This window comes from Kwoniella dejecticola, chromosome 7 (assembly GCF_000512565.2).
Source record: "Kwoniella dejecticola CBS 10117 chromosome 7, complete sequence".
NCBI classification, from domain to species: domain Eukaryota; kingdom Fungi; phylum Basidiomycota; class Tremellomycetes; order Tremellales; family Cryptococcaceae; genus Kwoniella; species Kwoniella dejecticola.
This window is the reverse complement of record NC_089307.1, coordinates 473,283-493,233: the sequence shown is the minus strand read 5'-3', so window position 1 is coordinate 493,233 and position 19,951 is coordinate 473,283. Positions and strand designations below refer to the sequence as shown.

The 19,951-nt window shown below is 48.8% G+C and overlaps 10 protein-coding genes across 10 annotated transcripts; 6 read left to right on the top strand and 4 right to left on the bottom strand.

Annotated features, from left to right (window-relative positions):
• Positions 1-189: 189 nt before the first annotated feature.
• I303_105818 (uncharacterized protein) lies at positions 190-1,038 on the top strand (the record flags this gene model as incomplete). Its single annotated transcript, XM_018409130.1, has 3 exons — positions 190-459; positions 583-845; positions 969-1,038. 3 exons carry the CDS (start codon positions 190-192, stop codon positions 1,036-1,038), a joined length of 603 nt encoding a protein of 200 aa, XP_018261402.1.
• Positions 1,039-1,241: 203 nt separating this feature from the next.
• Positions 1,242-1,617, bottom strand: I303_105817 (uncharacterized protein; the record flags this gene model as incomplete). Its single annotated transcript, XM_018409129.1, has 2 exons — positions 1,242-1,498; positions 1,563-1,617. The coding sequence occupies 2 exons, from the start codon at positions 1,615-1,617 to the stop codon at positions 1,242-1,244; spliced, it is 312 nt and encodes a 103-aa protein (XP_018261401.1).
• Positions 1,618-2,111: 494 nt separating this feature from the next.
• I303_105816 (uncharacterized protein) lies at positions 2,112-2,526 on the bottom strand (the record flags this gene model as incomplete). Its single annotated transcript, XM_018409128.1, has 2 exons — positions 2,112-2,416; positions 2,475-2,526. 2 exons carry the CDS (start codon positions 2,524-2,526, stop codon positions 2,112-2,114), a joined length of 357 nt encoding a protein of 118 aa, XP_018261400.1.
• A 557-nt stretch (positions 2,527-3,083) lies between these two features.
• I303_105815 (uncharacterized protein) lies at positions 3,084-3,398 on the top strand (the record flags this gene model as incomplete). The annotated part of the gene is made up of 1 exon (XM_018409127.1): positions 3,084-3,398. The coding sequence occupies one exon, from the start codon at positions 3,084-3,086 to the stop codon at positions 3,396-3,398; it is 315 nt and encodes a 104-aa protein (XP_018261399.1).
• Positions 3,399-5,325: 1,927 nt separating this feature from the next.
• I303_105814 (uncharacterized protein) lies at positions 5,326-6,860 on the bottom strand (the record flags this gene model as incomplete). Its single annotated transcript, XM_018409126.1, has 7 exons — positions 5,326-5,444; positions 5,507-5,560; positions 5,643-5,831; positions 5,921-6,066; positions 6,143-6,313; positions 6,426-6,527; positions 6,592-6,860. The coding sequence occupies 7 exons, from the start codon at positions 6,858-6,860 to the stop codon at positions 5,326-5,328; spliced, it is 1,050 nt and encodes a 349-aa protein (XP_018261398.1).
• A 963-nt stretch (positions 6,861-7,823) lies between these two features.
• Positions 7,824-8,989, top strand: I303_105813 (uncharacterized protein; the record flags this gene model as incomplete). Its single annotated transcript, XM_018409125.1, has 5 exons — positions 7,824-7,868; positions 7,966-8,343; positions 8,428-8,619; positions 8,700-8,912; positions 8,969-8,989. The coding sequence occupies 5 exons, from the start codon at positions 7,824-7,826 to the stop codon at positions 8,987-8,989; spliced, it is 849 nt and encodes a 282-aa protein (XP_018261397.1).
• Positions 8,990-9,193: 204 nt separating this feature from the next.
• On the bottom strand, positions 9,194-11,405 carry I303_105812 (uncharacterized protein; the record flags this gene model as incomplete). Its single annotated transcript, XM_018409124.1, has 9 exons — positions 9,194-9,345; positions 9,490-9,732; positions 9,799-10,214; positions 10,312-10,410; positions 10,484-10,570; positions 10,644-10,782; positions 10,844-10,914; positions 10,991-11,209; positions 11,272-11,405. The coding sequence occupies 9 exons, from the start codon at positions 11,403-11,405 to the stop codon at positions 9,194-9,196; spliced, it is 1,560 nt and encodes a 519-aa protein (XP_018261396.1).
• Positions 11,406-11,682: 277 nt separating this feature from the next.
• I303_105811 (uncharacterized protein) lies at positions 11,683-15,621 on the top strand (the record flags this gene model as incomplete). The annotated part of the gene is made up of 9 exons (XM_065969246.1): positions 11,683-11,974; positions 12,052-12,941; positions 13,006-13,015; positions 13,080-13,267; positions 13,321-14,638; positions 14,698-14,884; positions 14,954-15,179; positions 15,273-15,395; positions 15,472-15,621. The coding sequence occupies 9 exons, from the start codon at positions 11,683-11,685 to the stop codon at positions 15,619-15,621; spliced, it is 3,384 nt and encodes a 1,127-aa protein (XP_065825318.1).
• Positions 15,622-16,411: 790 nt separating this feature from the next.
• I303_105810 (uncharacterized protein) lies at positions 16,412-18,627 on the top strand (the record flags this gene model as incomplete). The annotated part of the gene is made up of 11 exons (XM_018409122.1): positions 16,412-16,607; positions 16,721-16,832; positions 16,892-16,975; positions 17,039-17,050; positions 17,104-17,200; positions 17,258-17,326; positions 17,393-17,488; positions 17,548-17,667; positions 17,728-18,131; positions 18,227-18,504; positions 18,566-18,627. The coding sequence occupies 11 exons, from the start codon at positions 16,412-16,414 to the stop codon at positions 18,625-18,627; spliced, it is 1,530 nt and encodes a 509-aa protein (XP_018261394.1).
• A 366-nt stretch (positions 18,628-18,993) lies between these two features.
• Positions 18,994-19,947, top strand: I303_105809 (uncharacterized protein; the record flags this gene model as incomplete). Its single annotated transcript, XM_018409121.1, has 4 exons — positions 18,994-19,061; positions 19,240-19,334; positions 19,516-19,661; positions 19,816-19,947. 4 exons carry the CDS (start codon positions 18,994-18,996, stop codon positions 19,945-19,947), a joined length of 441 nt encoding a protein of 146 aa, XP_018261393.1.
• Positions 19,948-19,951: the final 4 nt, after the last annotated feature.

The following is a 19,951-nucleotide window of genomic DNA, read 5'->3' as shown; positions in this document are numbered from 1 at the left end:
CGGTGGTTGCCACTCCACATTGATTGTGATGGATTCGGTTCAAAGATTGAATCGGCTGACCGATCAATTTAACGGTGTCAATCAATTGCATCTCAGTCCTCATTTCCCAATAATCAGCTTTCATTCTTGCCTTCATCAGCACTCAGGCTCCCTGCTTTGCTCGTCAAATCAATCTTCGTCGTCCTCGCAATGGCAGCTCTCAGACAGACATTCGCTTCGTCCTCTCGACTCACCTTACATCACCTCCCTCCGCTCTCCACCCCTTTATACTCATATCGACTCGCATCGACTCTAGCTCAGACATTGTCCCAGCCATCTCGGTTCGATAATATACCATCGTCGACGACTTACTCTGCACCCGTACCAGAGTCGAAGGGCAAAGAAAGAGGTTCTCATGTTGCCCCTCCTCCGCCAAGAAGAAAAGTCGATTTGAAGAGTAAGAAGGCAGCCATCAGTATGGTGAGCTACCCTTCTCGTTGTCCTTGATGCCGTGGCGTCTATATAAGCTTGCATCATGTGTCTTGTGTCACGCCTCCTGTATATCTTAATGGGAAACAAATACTGATCGCATGCCCTTCTCAGACACCATCGGCTATCTCTCGACTCAAGGCTCTAATCTCATCGCCCACTGAACCGAAACTATTGCGAATATCAGTCAAGTCTCGAGGATGCGCCGGGATGGCTTACCACTTAGATTACGTCTCACCGCCAGGAGGCAGATTTGATGAAGTCGTAGAACAGGACGGGGTCAAAGTCTTAATCGACTCGAAAGCGCTGTTCAGTATTATCGGAAGTAGGATGGATTGGAGAGATAATAGATTAAGTGCTGGATTCGTGTTTGACAAGTGAGTATCCACTCTTCAATTTGCACAAAAACGCCGTCGCTTCGAAATTGCGAAAATCTCATGTGTTCTGATTTTTGGCCGCAAACTCCGAGATCGCAGCTGATAATTTCCTTCGCCCTTCAGCCCAAACGTCGTAGATACCTGCGGATGCGGAGAATCTTGTAAGCTTCTTCCCCTCAAGCCGACTGTTTAGCGATCGCATGCTGACGCTGTCGTTCGTGACTTCCCAGTCAATATTCGACCATAAGTCGCTCAAATTGTGGACTCTGTGCATTCGAATCACTATTTAGATGCATCCGTATACCGCATATATATCGACAAACTAGATCAGTTGTATGCTCAACCGATCTACTGACCTTGCCGCTCGTTTCAACCATGTTTCAAGCGAACATCAGACTAGGAGCTGCCTTGCTCTCTTAGTTCAGCTGTCAATCTAGCTGTCACGTCATAAAACCAGCGCAAATACTCCGCCCTGTTGTTGTCATTGGTTGCCGCGTGGTATGGGCGAGCTGTAGCGGATGTCCTGTACGTCTCTAGCTTTTTGGTCAATGTGGCACGATCGCTCGAGCTCTCTGGCAGATAGCCAAACAACTCCGAAGTCTGGCCCTCGATAGCGTGGAAGTCGGCAGATGCCTGAATTTGCTGGCGATCCTCTGGATAGATACACTTATCAGTCTCCGGAGCAGTTCGACATTTCGCAATGCAGATGAAGCTCACCTTCAGTGAGCGGTTCCAATTCTGTAGCGCTATCGTTTCGCTGGCGTTGATTCATCGTGCAGTATCCGTATAGTGGGGAGTTTAGCAAAGAGGAATTGGTGGGTATTGCTTGGGGAGAGATATATGCGCAGTATGAGAAAGGGCTGGGGTGCTATTGAGGCCAGAGTCCAACTGACCGGCGGGATGATCCTTTCTCTCCCCGAAGCAGCAGTACAGACGTCATCTCGTCCGTTCCAGCACGTCTTCGATTCGAAGTCCAGGAAAGTGGCTTGGCAAGTCTCAAGCCCTCCCACGGTCATTTCTTCCTGTTCACTCGTCTTCGATGCAGGAGAAAGGATGGCGAGCTGCCCTGGCTCCACCCTCATGGCATTGATGTGATCATGCTGCATAGCTCCTCTCTTGAGACCGCCGCATCTGGCTTGCTGACCGGATCAACCATGCATCGCCGCAAGTCTAGAGTGGGCAAAACTCGAGATCAAAGAGAAGAAGCAGATCACATGCTCTTTGAGTCCGGCCGGCTTTGTGCGCTGGGCCACAAATATTATGCGACTATGACGAGTAATCATATTTCTCTCTCAATGCGCAGACCGCATCGAGGTACGCAGTTTCTCTACTATCGTTCACGTCCGAGTCCAATGGACTAGATGTTGCGGAAGTCCTGTACGCGTCCAGTAAACGGGTCAAATCGTCATGTTCCTCTCTCGGGTTTCCATCGAATCCCAGAGCCGCCCAGTCTGTCGTCGAGTTCGAATCTCGTAACCACGAGCGCAAGTTAGAGGTGCCTTGTTCGATCTCCTCAAAATTGGTGCGAGTTGCGATTTCTCTAGCTTGGGCTTCCGCTTCCAGGCGATACACTAGTGAGTATCATCATGGCTCAGTTCAAGCCTGCCCTGCCTCTCGGACGAGACGTACCTTCGTGTGCTGAGCTCACGCTCACAGCGCTATCGTTCCTGTGCCAATTCATTGCAGATGCAGTTTAGGCGAATGGGGAGATGATGCGATAGTGGTGGAGTTGAGAGGCAACCATATGTGAAATGCCATGTGTTGTGGAGAGGAGAAATAAGATTCCCCTTCCTGTCTACGAGAGTGCCATGTCACGCTGCATCCTCTTTGTGGAGCACCCTTTCTGTGCGGCTACAAAGGTCGCATGCGAGGCTGGTCACCATCCTTTCCTTTCGTTCGACCTGTTCTGACGTACAATGACGCGCCTTGTCGTTGTTGCCCCTGCTAAGCGACTCACCTTTCAATATTTCCCCGCCACTTCTGTCGCGAGTCAGAGGGCATCATTCCTTCCCTTGTCCAGCGGGCTTCTTGCCCGACTAACGATAAAGGGCGCCTCGGCCTCGGAGACCGACGCAGATACCTATCTGAGTCGATTCGTTGAATCATTTCCGAAACCCTGCCGGGCGGTCTTTCAAGGTGGCTTCTATCTCCTCTTTTTCACCCGATCACACAGATTCGCCTTTCACGCAAGCCGATCATCGCCATTGGCAGAGCAATCAGACTTTTCTGTTGGACAAGATGAACTCGGTTCGAGACCCGAACTCACGCGACGAGACGAATTATGGGTACTCAGAATTGCACAAATGCTACCGGTCTTTGCTGAGCGGCACCGAAATTTCCAACATCCCCAAGGATATTGGCGGCTGGGACGAAGATCGCGTGTCCCAAGACTTCCGAGAGAGCATCGCTCAGACCGTCAACAACGCGACCGGATACATTGCCCAGAACCCAGTGGAAGGCAGAGCAATGATGAAATCGATAATGGAGACCACCTTAAGTCACATGGCTACGATTAGTTCAGTGGCGGAATCAATCGAACGTTCAGCTACCTGAAACCTCTAGTCCAAAAAATTAGGCATGAAGAGGTGCTACAGCAGGTCTTGTAGTGGCTGTTCTTCCTGAAATATTTCTTACTTTTGCTTTTGAGAAGCCGCTGAAGCAAATGGAGGTCGTCAGCCATTATTGCGGTTTTGCGGACGCGGATCTGCACCGAGATTGAGTATCGATTCCGCTTGCTGCCAGTGCTGCCTCGTGTCGACTCAGGTCGATGCGTTTCTACATCAGGCTTCAGTCCCATGTTGGCACCATTTTGCATAACAGCTGTCCGGCCTCATATGCTAAAGAGGATCATATTTTCGGAGCTGCAGGGAGCCTCACTGCTGTGCAAAAGCTCGTGTCTGACCCTTAAGCCTGTCGTGAGCGCGCAGAGCGGCATAGCAACGGGAAGGAAGACTGCCTCAGCCTGGTTGCATCACTGATCATTGCACATCTGCGTTTCTACCAGTCAACGGCCTTTGTGTGTCAGACTGTGATGAAAGAAAAGCTGGCTTGAGCTTCACGAAAATCACACATGGCTCGTTGCTTTTGGCCTAGTCATCCTTTGTCGATGGCGTCAAGTGGATCGTCCTTCGCATGGGTCAAAGGACTTTGGGACGAAAAAATTGTTTTACACATACTGGAGCTCTCTGTGATCATCAGTATACGTCATGCTATGCTGTCCTAGTGACCTTCTCGACCAAAAAAGACGACTTGCCATGTCTTTCTTCTCAAGTCAATCAGCTCACAGTCTTTCTGTTTATATAAAGCAATCACATCGACAAGATTTCCTCAACTTTATCAATTCCAACAACTTGCGAGATCCCCACAAAAATTGGATGCTGAGAGGAGAACCAACTCTCCCAGGATTACAAGGGACTCATCGATTCCGTCAGATACAACATAAGCAGATCGGTATCTGGTTTATCCAATGGTGACAAAGCGACCTTGGCATTGGGTCTGAAGATCGCCCTGTTTGCGGGATGCGAAGCAAATCGACGTGCATCTTAATCCGGACCTGAAGATGGAAATGGAAGAGAGAATAGCGGCTAGAAGCACAGGAACAGTGGGGGATCGGCTTGTAACCAAATGTACAGCACATCTCCTATGTCTGGCTAATGGCAACCGAAATGGCGGCGACGCCTGTAGTCACTGTGGAGGAAACGCTCGGTCCCCCAACTTCTGTTCCAATCTCAACATGTTTAGCACTTGCACTCACGACCATAATGATCTTTTACGATATATATATGAATGGGAAATTATGCACCGTTAAAAGGATACAGCGCTCCCCAAAAATTGTCTGGTTTATTCTCCCACCCGTCCTCTGCCCCTGGAGTGGCCGATTCTCCATAATCATCGGTACCCGCAACCTCGCTACCCCGGACGTCTCAGGGGCAATCGCGATAGCTTACTCGACGAAACGTGGCAGTCCATCCTACACTACTGGTAATGTTCAATACTGTAGCAAGCTACGGAACAGTCTCGGTAGTTCATGCACGAGCTTCCAGTCAACCCTTCATCCGGCCGAATGAAAGGCAACAGCATGCATGCTTGCTGATTCTGCCCGTAACTCGGGTGTTTGTCGGAAGATAAATGGCTATGTTGATTGAAGTGCGTTCTCCGGATTTGCGGATTGAGGTGTTTTCGCAGCGTGCATTACGATGGCACCTTTCGATTTTGGCGAGACAACGTGAGACACCTTGTCAAGGTTCTTGGATGAACACTTGTACCGCACAATGAATGTATTGACATCATGCTGACTGGGCGCGACCAGAGCCAAACTCCGCCATGCATGCTATGGGACACAATTACTGAACAACAAGGAAAGATTGTGGAAAGACGGGATTTCGAAAAACGTAAAAATCGTTAAATTGTCCGAGGAAAACCCGCGAGAGTCGTTAATAATTGGAAATAGTATAGGCAAATTGATGAAAGGTGAGTTCCGTTACACACTGTTCACTCCCAGTTCGAATGGACACTCGATGTCGCTGATCTGAGTTGAGATCTCTGGCTTGTTCGTTAGCCCCACAATGGAAATTTTCAGCACGAGCCGGAATTTGAGATCTATAAAAGGGTAATAGCTGAGCGTACATTTGAGTAGTTCTGCCGTTGATGTCATTGCTCACCTGGTCGAACTACCCCTGTCCACTTATGCCCGCATGCCGAATACATGTTATTCCCTACGCGTCCGTGTCAGCGCCCATATACGCTTGGTCAAGGCGATGTGGAAATACCAGGAAATTTCAGCCTGTAGACACTCACACGTAGTGTCCGATGTATTCAAAGCACTATAAGCGAAATTGACCGGTAACACCACGGGCTGTTGATCCTTATGCTCCATATAATGATTCCCCCAATCCCCCTTGGCTATAGCTTTGTTCGTTGTTTCGTCATATAGAGTCGCTTGTAAAGAAGTGAAATGGATAGGTAGATATGATCCTGATCCATCGCCTGTTAATTATTCACGAGATCAGCTGATCGACACACAACTATAAACGTATGATGAAAGCTGGTCTATCATAACGAGGCTATGTGCTCACCATACAGATTGAGGTTGCCTGAGAAAGAGAAATTTGTCGGAACTCTATTGAAATTGACTGTAGAGTTATCCACCGAGAAAGGGGAATCCGTGTAAAACTCGAAATTCGGTACTCTCGGTATCACGAAATACAGTGTTACGCCGAGGCTACAGTCCTGTCAGCCTTCCGCGCCGCGCCTTTCCAACTCACATGAGAAGGAGGGCATATGGAAACATCACTCACGCAGCGAGGAAAGCGAAAATGATGAAGACCAATACTTTTCTCGTCAACCACTTGATACCGCATAGACCTCTCTGATCTCTGGTCCATTCTTTCCACGCTCGAGATCGCTTATCCCCTTTGAGTTCGGCCTGACCACGGCGAGACAGCTCGTGCAACTCGGACTTTTGCCATCTGAAAGCAGACAAATGAATCAGTCCATTACATTGGATCATTTTTGCAACTTAGAGTAGCGAGAGCCGTGAGAAATCGTTGGGAATCAAGCTATGGGTCGCAATCGACTCACTCAGGCCCTAGCATCGGCACAGACACCATCTCTTCCCTACTAACGCTCTTTGTCGGATCTGTGTATCCAGAAGGAGCATTATGCGTTGAGACCGGTCGATAGCTATCGCAGCGTTTGATCAGATTGGCGCTTGCTCCGGTGTGTGAGGAGCTGAAGCGATGCGTACTTGGCTTCTTCCATCATGCCCATTCCTAGAGCGCCGCCGCTTCTGACGCTCCCCTCTTTCCTAGCTCCTTTCCTCTCGCTCCACCTTGGCCCGTCTCCATCAAAATCCGCTCGAACGTCGAAGCCGTCGTCCAACTCTTCACCTGGCTCGTAGTACTGAGAGTTTCGTGCTGCCGGGTTGTTGCCGTAAGAGGTGGAGGAGTATTGATTGTACGATGATGATCTGTTGCCTTGATTAGGCGGGAGATCGTATGATAGTCTGGAGGTCATCTCGTCGAGGGATGGTTGTCACGGCAAAAGTGCGTTTTGGTGAATCACAAATCAGTCCCACCTTATGGAAAGAGCGAAGGGTCAAGATTGGACCACGAAGGATTCTGTGAAGTGCGGCCAATGAGGGCGGGCAAGGTTGATGCAGGCTCCTTTGTCGATCAAAATTGGGATTTCCGCGTGGGCGCAGAAAGGTTGTATTAGATGAGATTTTGGGTATAAGTCGTTGGCCAATGGCTCTCTCAGCGTTCTTTCAGATGATCAATGTTGACAAGTTGTACTCCGATGTGAATATGACCAAAATATCGAGAGTCAGGAGGTACAACCGTTGATCGATGAATAAGACATTTTTCCCATTCACACCAAGAAAGCGGGTTGACAAAAGTGGACGTCGATGCGCACGGGCCCCCATTCTATTACGTTATACAAGCCTCATTCTGAAACACAGCCTCAACCGTTTCAAATTCAGATTCAGATCCATTAGTGCCACATCGCTAATACCATTAGAAACCTTTTATAATTCCGTGATTGTGATTATTGTAATGTAATTGCCAATTACGGGTTAAAGTAGTCGTGGTAAACATGAATAATCGAATAATCAACCCCTTTATACCCTTTGACTAGGATCTCATTTGTACATCATCGTATTTCACCTTTTCTAATCATCTTTACGATCCTCCTTCTTACCAATACCATAACGTCTTGATAGTCCAACCAAGTGGAGGTGGTCCACCCAGACACAAGTAGAGACGAAGACATCGCAAATATCCGTAAGTCGCCTTCACCACACAGCACTACCAGACAGGACTTCATGTCCCGCTCATCGTCAGTCGCCAGGTCACTGCGGATCGCGAGCTGACTGATGATTGGCCCTGCTTCCATACCGCCGCGTACTTTATTCAATTCACGCGTCATGTTGTTTTCCCCTCACTATGCTGCTAATGAACAGCCACCTCGCCACACACCATGTCCGCCCCGACATACGAAGAGATGGAAGCCAAGAGGCAAGAGGTGAGCTCACTTCCAGGTCATAATACCGCTCTCCACTTTGTCGCCTTTGACTTTGCGAAGAACAACAAGGCTGATCGATGATTCCCCCTTCGATCAGATGATTGCCTCTTTCAGAGAGATCGCTGGGGCCATGACCCGCTGCGTGAAAATCATCGAGGAATACACCGCGCTCTCACCTCCTACACTCAAAAAACCAGATCTCAGCATATTCCAAAATGCAATGCTATCGAACGGCCAACCCATCTCCGAATTCCTCTCGAAGAACCAACTATTGCTTCAGCCGGTGAAAGAACGAAAGAAGAAAGACAAGAAGCCTCGGGATCCCAACGCACCAAAACGACCCCCTTCAGCGTACATCTTCTTCCAGAACGAGATCAGGGACGAGATCAGGAATTCCAATCCCGGGATGAGCTATAAAGATATCTTGGGTGTGATTAGTTTGAAATGGAAGGATTTGACTGATGCGCAAAGAAAAGTGAGTTCAGTCAAAAACAATCTGTCTAAGAAAGCCAGGTCAAGAACTGTAACTGTGACTGAACGAACAAATTGTAATGCTCAGGTATATGAAGATGCATATGCGAAAGCGCAGATCGATTTTGTGGAGAATGAAAAAGCTTATACGGCTACAAAACCCCCTGGTACCGGTCCTGACGGAACAAGGGCGACGACGACGGCGGGGATCGATCCGACGTTGATGGCTGGACAAGAGGATGATTCGGATGACAGTGATGATTCCGATACCGATGATTCAGTGAGTCCGAGTCCAGTTTAGACCTGCCTAAACTTCCCGTCTAGATGAGTTTCAGAAGCTGATACGAAGATGACCTTAAGCCCGAACCACCGAAACTTGCTGCTCCGGCTCTACCTACTACGCTGCCGCTCCAAGTCAACCCGTCGACTCTGCATGCCGCAGCGGCGGCGGCGGCCAGACCGGGTATACCTGATTTCAGTCAGCCGATCGTCTCGTCTACCCCGGCCGAGAAGAAGAAGGATAAAAAGAGGAAGCCTAAGGAGGTGACCACGCCAGCTGAGGCAGAAAAGAAGGTGAGCAGCCTTCCCTTTCGGCTAGGTTCATGGGCTGATGTGTTGCGCGGCAAAAGAAGAAGAAGAGTAAAGAATAGGCCAAGCAATCGGTCTTGATTCGGATCAATCTCGTGGAACTGGAAATGACTCTTGGTATCGCTCCATAGAGATAATGGTATTTTGGGCAAATTGCATGTATCCAGTCTATGTCATGTTCATCTTTGCGTAACAAGTCCACCTAGAACATGAGTACCTTACAGGCATCGTGCAAATGATCTTCTGCTTTGATACATTGTCTGCGATTACTTCTTCTTCATCTTATCTGGCACAGGGAGCAGCTCGCCATTTTCCGGCGAAAGGACACCGACGGGATTCATCTGGGATACTATAGCTTGATTCGCGGGATTGTTGAGCATGAGATTTCGTACGCATAGCAAAGCGTGTTCTCGAAGGTCTATTTGAAGCATCAGATATTGTCAGTGAGCTATTTTCGGGCCTTTGCGGCGTAGCATCAAGCGGCCAAGCGAGATCATGGCGAGTTGGTGATACTTGATTTAAGCCTTTTCAGGGAGAGGTGGAGAAGCAGTAAAATACGCACAAGGATTGTTCTCGTCAATCTCAGTCATACCCAATATCAACTGAATCCCTTCCGCTTCCCTCACTTGGTCTCCCACTAACGTATCTTCAAACGTCAATATCCCTAGCAGTTGTACGATGTTCCGTTTCAGGTTCGAAAACGGCTTCAAGTCGTCCGATATAGGCATTATCGTCGCTCCTGTAGACTGAGATTGGACTCGGGGGTTTAACCGGGGGAAGAAGGTATCTAGGGATCGGAGGAGCTCTGCGATTCCCAGCTATCATTATGTATATTTGCAGTTTGGTTTGAATAACATTACCCATAACCTACCGATGGAAGGCTTGACCACACCCCCTTCAACATCTTTCATATTCCACGCTAGCTCCGCATCGCCCTCAAGTCCCTCGGATGGGCGATGTTGGTCTTTTCGCGATTGGACCGCCAACCCGACCGCACTTAGTCCTTCGGTCACCAAGATCAACCCCTCGAAGACCTTTGGTAATCTAGGATCGTCCGCCTTGGAATCGATACTGATTTTACTGTATCTCGCCAGATTGTGGAATAGTCCAATAAGGAATATATGTGGACTTGGCGAAGGGGCTGATGATCTTGAAGAGGATAGATGCGAGTCGAGGATCTTGAGTAGGACAGTTTGGGAAGGGGTGATCACTTCTCCTGGATCGCTTAGGAGGTCGAACAATTTTGGATGGAGGGAATGATCGATCATCTGGTTGAAGATGGACGCTCTGACAGAAAAAAGTTCAGAGAAAAGTATCCAGGTCAGCCGATGAAGATGTTCATTATCGGCAACGGAACCGGAATGGAACGGGAAAAGGGCCTTACCCAAGTTCGAATAGCCCGTTCTGCGCTTCGACCCATTCGTCCATCCTGTTGAGTATTTTTGCGAGCCATCGAACGCCAATGTCGGAGAGCAGCAGCTGTCTACGGAAAATGAAGGGTTGTCAAAACTCTGGCAACTGAGCAATTCAGAGGAGGGGGATGATGGTCGACTTACAAGCGATTCCGGTCTCCGCGAACGACATTGTTCAATAGATGAAGAGTAGCATTATTGGTCTTTGAATCTCGCGAATCGAGTAATCGACTAAGACGGAACGCGCTTCAATCAGCACCTTTACTTGCTCACCACACCGAAGGGTGAGGGGGAGTCCGCTCACATGATGATATCCTCATTCCGACCGCCTGAGAGGTACAATCTCAAATACTTGTCTGCGAGCCTGTCTGCTCCTGCTTGACCCGACGAGGGGGAGATGAGATTGCATAGAAGTTGGGCGAGAATGGCATGGAGTGTGAAGACTGCCCATGGAACGATATCAGCGAATGTCATGATAATTGGGCTCGCGTGGTTTTCACTCACAGCGTTCATCCTCGATTCGGACAAAGGTAGTGATGTTGAAAATCAAAGCTCGTATAGCTTCTTCATGTTGCCTATCACACCATAATCAACAGTTCTTCGGTCAGCTCAAGACTGCCTTTATAAACAGTGAAGAGCGACTGAACCCACTCTGCTATGTCCTGAAAGGGTTGTATCCCTGCTATCAAGTTCCTCTCCAGTTTCCCTAGGGCCGAAGCAAGTTGTATGCGCGAATCTTCCGATGCCCAGCCTTTGGTATCGTTCGAAGCAGCTTGAGAGGGGTCGAAAGATTGGGCTAGTCTTGTCCACGATAGCGACAGAGCATCGAATAGGGTATATCCCTCATGCTCGAGATCGACCAGCTCCTTCCTATTCAGTGGTAACGGTACATCAGTCAAATCAATTTCAACAACGACTCGCGCACGACATACCGCTCATCCAGATTTCGAGCTAGATATCTCGCTGCTTCCTCAGCAGTTTTCGCCGTATCCAAACATGCTTCGTCGGATCTTACGATCTCCTCTGCTCCTTGCAATAGGCCCGAAGCCAATTTTGAGAGGTCCATGTTACCGTCTGCCGACTCATCAGGAATAGGTATGGATGGGGAAAGAAGAAGATAAACGTTTGTGATCTTTCAGTGGGGCTCCTGCGAATCGATCGTTTTGGTGGTGTTCCTGGCTGTTCGCTCATGTTGATTTACTTTGATGAAGTGCAGAAAATAGATAATCATCTCTTCTTCTCCTTATCTGTTCTTAACAGTATTGACCCCATTCTGACTAGTCATCTGTGTATAGTCGCCTGCTCGCCTTGCCGTCTGTTGCTTGTCTGACCGACTGCCCAAGATGTCGATGGGTCCACCCCCTTCCCCATCGTCCGCCCGATTCTACTCGATGAAATCAACATCAAATTCGGGCGAAAAACGACCGCCATCCCCATCGCCTATGAACCCCTCCAGCTCATCAACAGGCTCTTCCCTCATGCCTGCGAAGAAACCCGTCGTCGTACTCGGAGTATGCGCGATGGACGTGAAAGCTCGAAGTAAGGCTATGAGGGAGATCTTGACCCGTTTAGTCGATATCGAACGAGGTGGAGTGGACGTCAAGATTTTCGGAGATGTAGTCATTCTGGAAGAGGGTGAGCCCAGGCTTTAAATCCTGATTTCTGATTGATTTGATGCATGAGATATCCCAGTAACCTTTTCTTCCTCATAGATATCTCTCACTGGCCGCCCGTCGATGTACTGATTTCGTTCTTCTCGACGGACTTTCCCCTTCCCAAGGCGATCTCCTACACTCAACTACCTAATCGGACTCCTCCCATATCCATCAACTCGTTATCTATGCAATCGTTGCTATGGGATCGGAGACTGGTCCTTGCTATCCTAGATCACATTGGTGTCCCCACTCCATCCCGAGCCGAAGTATCGCGGGACGGCGGACCCAGAATACCCAGAGTGCTTCGGCGGAAAGTACGTCGGGATCTGGGACTGATATTGCCCGGTCCAAAGGCTAAAGACGAGGAGGACTGGGGAGACCTGATCATCCCAGAGAGATGGCGCGGGAAAGCGAAGAAACAGCCGGTGCCTCGTGGTCGAGAGGTGATCCTCCGAGACGACGGGGACGCAATTATCATTGATGGACAGGTGATCGAGAAGCCGTTTGTGGAGAAACCCGTCGACGGGGAGAACCATAATGTATACATCTATCATCGGGGCGGAGGAGGTAGACGACTTTTCAGGAAAGTAGGTAACAAGTCGAGCGAGTACGATCCGAACCTATATCATCCCAGGACGATCGGGTCGTACATCTACGAAGAATTCATCAATGTCGATAATGCCGAAGATATCAAAGTGTACACCGTCGGCTCCAAGTTTTACCATGCGGAAACTAGGAAATCACCTGTAGTAGATGGGCTGGTAAGGCGTAATGCGGATGGAAAGGAGACTAGGTTCATCACTCCCCTCTCGGACGACGAGGGGCAATATGCCAAAGATGTGGTGGAGGCGTTTGGACAGAGAGTATGCGGATTTGATCTGCTAAGATGCGGAACGAGGAGTATGGTCATTGATGTGAATGGCTGGAGCTTTGTCAAGGGCAATCAGGTGAGTCGCGGCTTGGTGCGAAGGATCAAATCCCAGCTGACCGACAAGATATTCGTTTGGACAGGCATATTATGGTGAGACACGCTTTATGTACTATAGCTCCCGATTCGCTGCTGACTGCTCGTTGGTGATCTTTAGATAAAGCCGCAGAGATCCTTTCGGGAGTGTGTCAACTCGCTCGGGAACGTAAGATCTCTACGATCCAGTCGGGCTTGCCAGCCGTAGTCGCAGACAACGAAGTTGGCAGCGGGTCTACTACGTCGACACTCAGAGCGACAGTCACCGTGTTCCGTCATGCAGACCGAACACCCAAGATGAAGCTCAAGGTGAGCCGTATCTACTTGCTGACTTGCACATCATGCTCATACCATTGGCTTAGTTCTCCTTCCCCGCCCACGAACCATGGTCGAAACCCTTCCTTCGACTTCTGCGGGGACACAGAGAAGAGATCATTTTGAGAGACACCAGGCAGCTCCAATATATCCTAGCGGCTGCTGAGGAATGTTCCCAAATACCTGGAGTGACTGCCGAGGTATTGACCAAGTTGGACCAGATTCAAGAAGCTTTAGGCAAGAAAATGTCGTTACCAGGCACGAAAGCTCAGCTGAAGCCATCTTTCGAGAAGAAGAAGGGCGATAAAGACAAGAAGGAGAAAAAAGAGAAGAAGGAGAAGAAAGGGTCGGACGAAGAGGACGAATTGACCGAAACCGAGGGCAAGAAGAAGGTGCATGACTGGTTACGAAGGGGTTCTTCCTCCGGTCCGCATGAGAACCCGAATGTCAAATCCACCGAAGATAAAGATAACCTCTCTACGATCAATGAATCCGCAAATTCAATGGCCAACGGCGATGTTCCTCTCCCTGCTTGCGCCGAGCATTCGCCAGCTTCGCCTCTTGAGCTTAACGGTGAACCGCTGGGAGACGATGATATACCCGAAGGACTGGAGAAGATGCAACTTGTGATCAAGTGGGGAGGGGAAAGCACCCATTCTAGTAGATACCAATCGCGAGATCTTGGTGACGCCTTCAAGAAGGATATCATGATCATGAACAAGGATGTCCTCAACAACGTCAAGGTGTACACTTCATCCGAGAGACGAGTAATCAACACCGCTCAAATCTTCGCCAACGCTTTGCTGGGCCTCGAAGGCGGCTCCTCGTCTCATTCATCCACTATAGCTGGCGGACGTAATCCGCCTGAACCATGTCCGCAGATCAGTCACTTAATCCAAAGGAGAGATTTATTGGACGATAACAACGCAGGAAAAGAAAAGATGACTGAGGCCAAGAAGAAACTGAAGATCCTGCTTAGAACGGGTGAGACGGAAAAACGACCTGATTTAGCATGGCCGAAATCGTTCAAGAAGGAACCGGTGGAAGTGGTGAAAGACGTGATTGAGCAATTGACGGAACTGCGCTCGATCATGAGGAGGAATTACGAGAACAAGAATGTGGAGAAGATACCTCAACAACGATGGTGTTCTGGAGATTCCCCTTGGTTGTTCCGAGAAAGATGGGAGAAGATCTTCGAAGATTGGGTAGGAGTGAAACAAGAGAAATTCGATCCGTCCAGAGTCTCGGAGCTGTACGATAGTATCAAATATGATAGTTTGCATAATCGGACGTTCTTATTTGCGGTCTTTGATCCGGAAGGGAAAGGGCAGAATTTCAAACCTGGAGTGGAGAATCAGGATCGGCGTGAGTGACAACGGATCACTTGGTCGAGATTGATAGCTGATCGCAAAACTGCTTGTTAGGCTTGCATGATTTGTACGGAATGGCGAAAGCCCTGTTTGACCTAGTTGCCCCGCAAGAATACGGATTTGATGCGGAAGCTAAAGAGGAGATTGGAGTTTTGACGAGCTTGCCACTGCTTAGAAAGGTCTGGGAAGATCTGGATGAAGCTCGGACGACGGGAAAGAGTTTGGCTTGTTTCTACTTCACGTGAGTAACATTTACTGGACTTGAACTGGTTCAATGGTGAAAGACTGCTCACCCGACCCGATGTGATAGTAAGGAATCGCACATCACCACATTCGTTCACCTCCTCTTGGCTTCCGGATTGCCTTTCACCAATGTCCGCATCCCCGAGCTGGACTATTGTTCACACTGTACGATCGAGCTGTGGGAGAAATCTTCTGGAAATGCCTCGACCAGGGGTCAAAAGGATTTCAGTATTCGGTTGAGTATCAGTGAAGGAGCGCATTCGCCCGCTGTATTGGATAGCAATGTCGATGCTGTGAGTTGGGCGCGATGCAATCTCGTTCTGCGATTTAGTGTCGGAGCCATATTGAAGTCGGACTTGCAGGCTAATGATAAGATTCGCGAATAGAGACATAGTCTTACGGTCCAACCGCGAAAGAAGTTATCCTCGCATATAGATTATGATTTGGCACGACAATGTTTCTCGAAACACTTTGATAAGGGCTTATCGTTCTCCACGACTCCGCTTGAGGTGAGTCTTATGCCGCTCCTGCCTCTTGCGCATGAAATGTAGAAGCTAATTGGGTGATTGTTGTTGCTCGCGACAGGGAGACGAGGTATACCTGAAAAAACCTATCCAAGATGAGAGCGTCTTACCTCTTTCTTCGCTGCATTCCCGAGGCGAAGAGACCCCTCGGATGGTCAGTAGTGCGAGTAGTGATCGGAGTCACCCAGGAGCGTCTGATGGGGGATGGTGATGACAAAACGTTCAGAGATCAACAAGTCGTTTGCGTTTCCCCGACGGGTTTTCCGCGAAGGAAGGCTTGTGCTCGGCGATTTAACCGACCCTGTTTTTAGGAGTCATCAATGCCCTCCAGAGGTCCTTTTCATAAGTATAAGAAGAAATGTGGGTATCGCTGTTTGTTGAGATAGGATAGATCAATAGAACCGAGTGTCTGCATATAGTATGTGCTTGTTCATGCAAAGGATGACTGCTTGAGATATACGATCATACATACAAAAATTGATCGGGCTGAGAAGTTACGTAATCTAAGTCAACTCGGCCCCCAACTATATAATTAATGAGAATGACGCATACCATTCCATCAGACAACTGCAAAAGAGACTAGTCGCTCTTCTACCATCCAGCCAGATAAACGTTCACGTTTCTCAATATTACTCCTGGTATATTTGACATTCTTCCAGCTTTAGTCACTTGTGATTCACCTACTTGTACCAACTGAATACCATCTCGAAAGTCGAGGGACCCACAACACGGTCAAGAAGCCAAATCGAAGCTATCATTTGAGGTCTTGGCGTTTTGATCAGTTCTAAATAAGGAGACGTACGAGTAAAGGGATTTGCCGTCGGTCTTTTCGTCGTATCCTAGCGATCACTTGTTTGTCGCACATCCATCAAACATAACCAACCGCATCGAATACCTTCTGAGAACCTACCTCTCCTTTTCTCATCTGTTCGAGCTCCACTTGTTCAGACTCCCTTCGCCGAGTCGGCCGAGATACGTTGATACGTTGATACTCGTTCAAGATGGGTTTATTATCGCAAGGGATCGATTCGCTCTCGTTGAAATCCGGCAAATCCAGAAGAGCTTCTTCCGCTTCTGCATTATCGACCAATTCGAACTCGAATTCGAATGAGACGCAGATAGATGATGGGGATCCGAACGATACTTCCACTTTGGACAAGGAGGAGGGGAATATCTTGATGGCTTTGATCTCGCAATGTGAGTCTGAACCCTCCTAGTGTATCATTCAATCAGTCATCGCATCGTATTCAACGCGGAGGTGGTAATCAAGCTGGTACAGTAAAATTGAAGGCTGATGTCAAACCCCGCAGTACGACCCGGAATGGATCTTACCAAGATCGCCCTGCCCACTTTCGTGTTGGAACCTCGAAGTCTGTTGGAGAGGATCACGGATTTCTTTTCGCACCCGGAATTAATCTTTGGGTAAGTCCGCAACATCCGATATTGTTTCACTGAGCTGACTCATGCCTGGATTATATCAGCGCCGGAGCAGAACCCGATGCCAAAGAACGATTCTTGAGAGTCATGACTTATTACCTCAGTGGTTGGCACATCAAACCTAAAGGGTGAGCTTTAACTTGCGTTTTCCTGTGTGGAAAACCATTCAAGCTGACTTGATGACCTGTTAGTGTGAAGAAACCGTGAGCTTGGATTTGCGGGCTTTCACTCGCCAGTAAGCTGACAAATCGCACAGGTACAATCCCGTCCTAGGAGAATTCTTCAGGTGCAGCTATACCTACCCGGACGGCACTGAAGGGTTCTACGTTGCCGAACAAGTCTCTCATCATCCTGTGAGCTGGCCAGTTCGCATCAGGTGGGTACGTGCATCAGCTCATCCTCTGGCATAGCCTGTATCCGCCTTCTTCTATGTATCGCCCAAAAACGGGTTGTTGGTCACCGGAGAGTTGAAGCCGAAGGTGGGTCAAAACTGTATACGCATCATGAGAGCGAAGTAGGACGCCAGCTGACCCAAGGACTTGCAGAGTAAATTCCTGGGCAACAGCGCTGCAACGATTATGGAAGGAGAAGACAGGATACGGTTGCTTGACCGACCCGAAGATGGAGATTATGTCATCACGGTATGCGCAGTTCAGATTCTGTCTGTTTATGGCCACAAGCTGACGGACGGATCGCGCAGATGCCAAACACTTATGCCCGGGGCATATTGTTCGGAAAGATGTTGCTGGAGCTGTGCGAGCTTTCGACGGTAGACTGTCAAGCTACAGAGTATCACGCAGATGTGGATTTCAAGGCCAAGGTGGGTGTTTCCGATTTCTACAAAGGTGCCTTGAGTCGCTAATGCTATTTTCGTCGGTAGGGCTGGATATCAGGAGGATACAATGTGATCTCTGGGAAAGTCACCGGACCGGGTCGGACTGATATCGGTGATCTCTCTGGACATTGGTCGTCGGCAATGGATTACACAGACAAGAAATCGAAGGAGAGAAAGACCGTTTTTGACCCCGCAAAGGCGAAAGTCGTACCCAAGAACGTGTTGCCCGAGTCGGAGCAGGAGGAATACGAGTCGAGAAGATTGTGGACCAAGCTCACTGACGCGATAAGAACGGCGGACATGCACGGCGCGACAGCGGCCAAGACGACGGTAGAAGATCGACAAAGGGATTTAGCTAAAAAGAGAGAGGCGTCAGGCGAAGTACCAGAATCGAGGTTCTTCAAACATGTTTCGGGTGATAGGTGGATGCCTAAATTGGATGTTGACAAGTGGGTACTCTCGCAATTGGGCTCAGGTCCTGTTGCCTGCATATTACAGTACACACGGCGCACCGTGATTTGCTGATTTTCGCCTCACCTCTTAGCCTCCCGAAAGACAGACAAGAGATGGAAGATAAAGTCAGACAATGGATATTCGGCGACAAATCACCCACCACTTCCTCTGGCTCTACTGTAACTTCGCCCAAAATACCTACATCTCGTAAATCATCCGCCGCCGAATCATTCCATTCTGCCCACTCGTCCAATCCTTCCTCGCCAAGCAAGACAACATCATCTATTCCTCCCACGCAAGCTACTCCGGCTGGCGGCGATGCGGCCTCAATAGCTAGTGTGGATACTGCCGGCACAGCTACTTCCGTCCGTGAGTCGGGTCATTTGATTACATCATCTCATGAGAATTGCTAACTGAATTGTCATTCCAGCATCGGTGACTACTGCGCCGGGTCCACCTGCGTCCGGACCGAAATTCGACCATCCCGTTTGATAGTAGTAGTTTACGCTTTTTGCCAATCCCTTGACTGCTTCGACTTGACTGACTGTGACTTGACGTACATAAACATTCTCTTGCGAAACCGTAATCTACTTGAGTGTTATATACATACATGCGAGAGACATGATGCATCAAATCCACTTTGTGCAGTGGGCAGATACACGTACGCTGGCGCCACAAATAGCTTAAACGCAGGTTGAGCCAATGGAATCGTCGCTAAAAGCAATTTGATCCCGTCACCAGCATCTGGCATCTCTCGAGTGACTTGCTTGTTGCTCGAATTGAAGGTCGACGATGATTTGCAAAAGTACAACAACATACATATAGCAAACAACACATTCGACACAATTGACATACACAATGTCGTTAGCACGAACGATCCGACATGCTCGAGCTGTAGGCTTCAAAGAATGGTTCAGGCAGATGACGTGGGTTCGAGGGTTTCTTCTGTCTAGTATATCAAACTGTTTGGAGCGGAGTGGACTGTGTTCAATGGATACTGGCTTAGAGCAACAATGAAGATCTGGATCTGGAGGAAATAACGCATAGTCTTAATAGCAAAGAGCATAAAGCATGATGCTGACGAAATGCGATGATCGTTGATAGGTATATCGGAGATGCCAAGATGGGTCGATTAGTAGGAACCGATCAACTGGGGAATAGGTACTTTGAAAATACGGATCCCAATGAGGAGATACCTGGTGAGTTGGGTCGGTTTGATTTGGGTCATTGTCATTGTCATTGTCATTGTCGTCGTTTCTTGTGTTATGGTTATTGGTAATTGGTGATTGGTGATCCGTGATCAGTAATGCTACTTGAAGATCGAAATGTTTTGATCAAATCATAATGTCATTAATTCGTGGTCTGTTCGCTCGTTGCCAGGCCGACACAGATGGGTCGATTACTCTCAAGACGACTTCAACGCTTCTCAAGTCCCGCCAGAATGGCACTCATGGTTAGCGCACATAAGGAAAGATGCCCCGTCGGAAGACCCGATCGTGCAATCTGTTACTCCCCCTTGGAAGACTGTGAGTGAAACTCCCTTCCCTCAATACCGGATGATAGTGCCCATCTCTACCCCTGGTCGTTTCATACACAAACTCCTATCCGGAAATCCTGTTCTCATCACTGACTCATTGGCTGTCTTCCTTTTCCGCAACCCTCGATAATGGACAATCGTAGCCGTACATCGAAAATATGACTGGAACTCGAGGAGCGTTCAAGACGTATTCGACGACCGCTCCGAAGATCAGAGCTTGGGAACCGGTTGTCAAGCCTCGTGGCAGTAGTGGAGCTCAATCGCCTTCGGCTTAGGTTC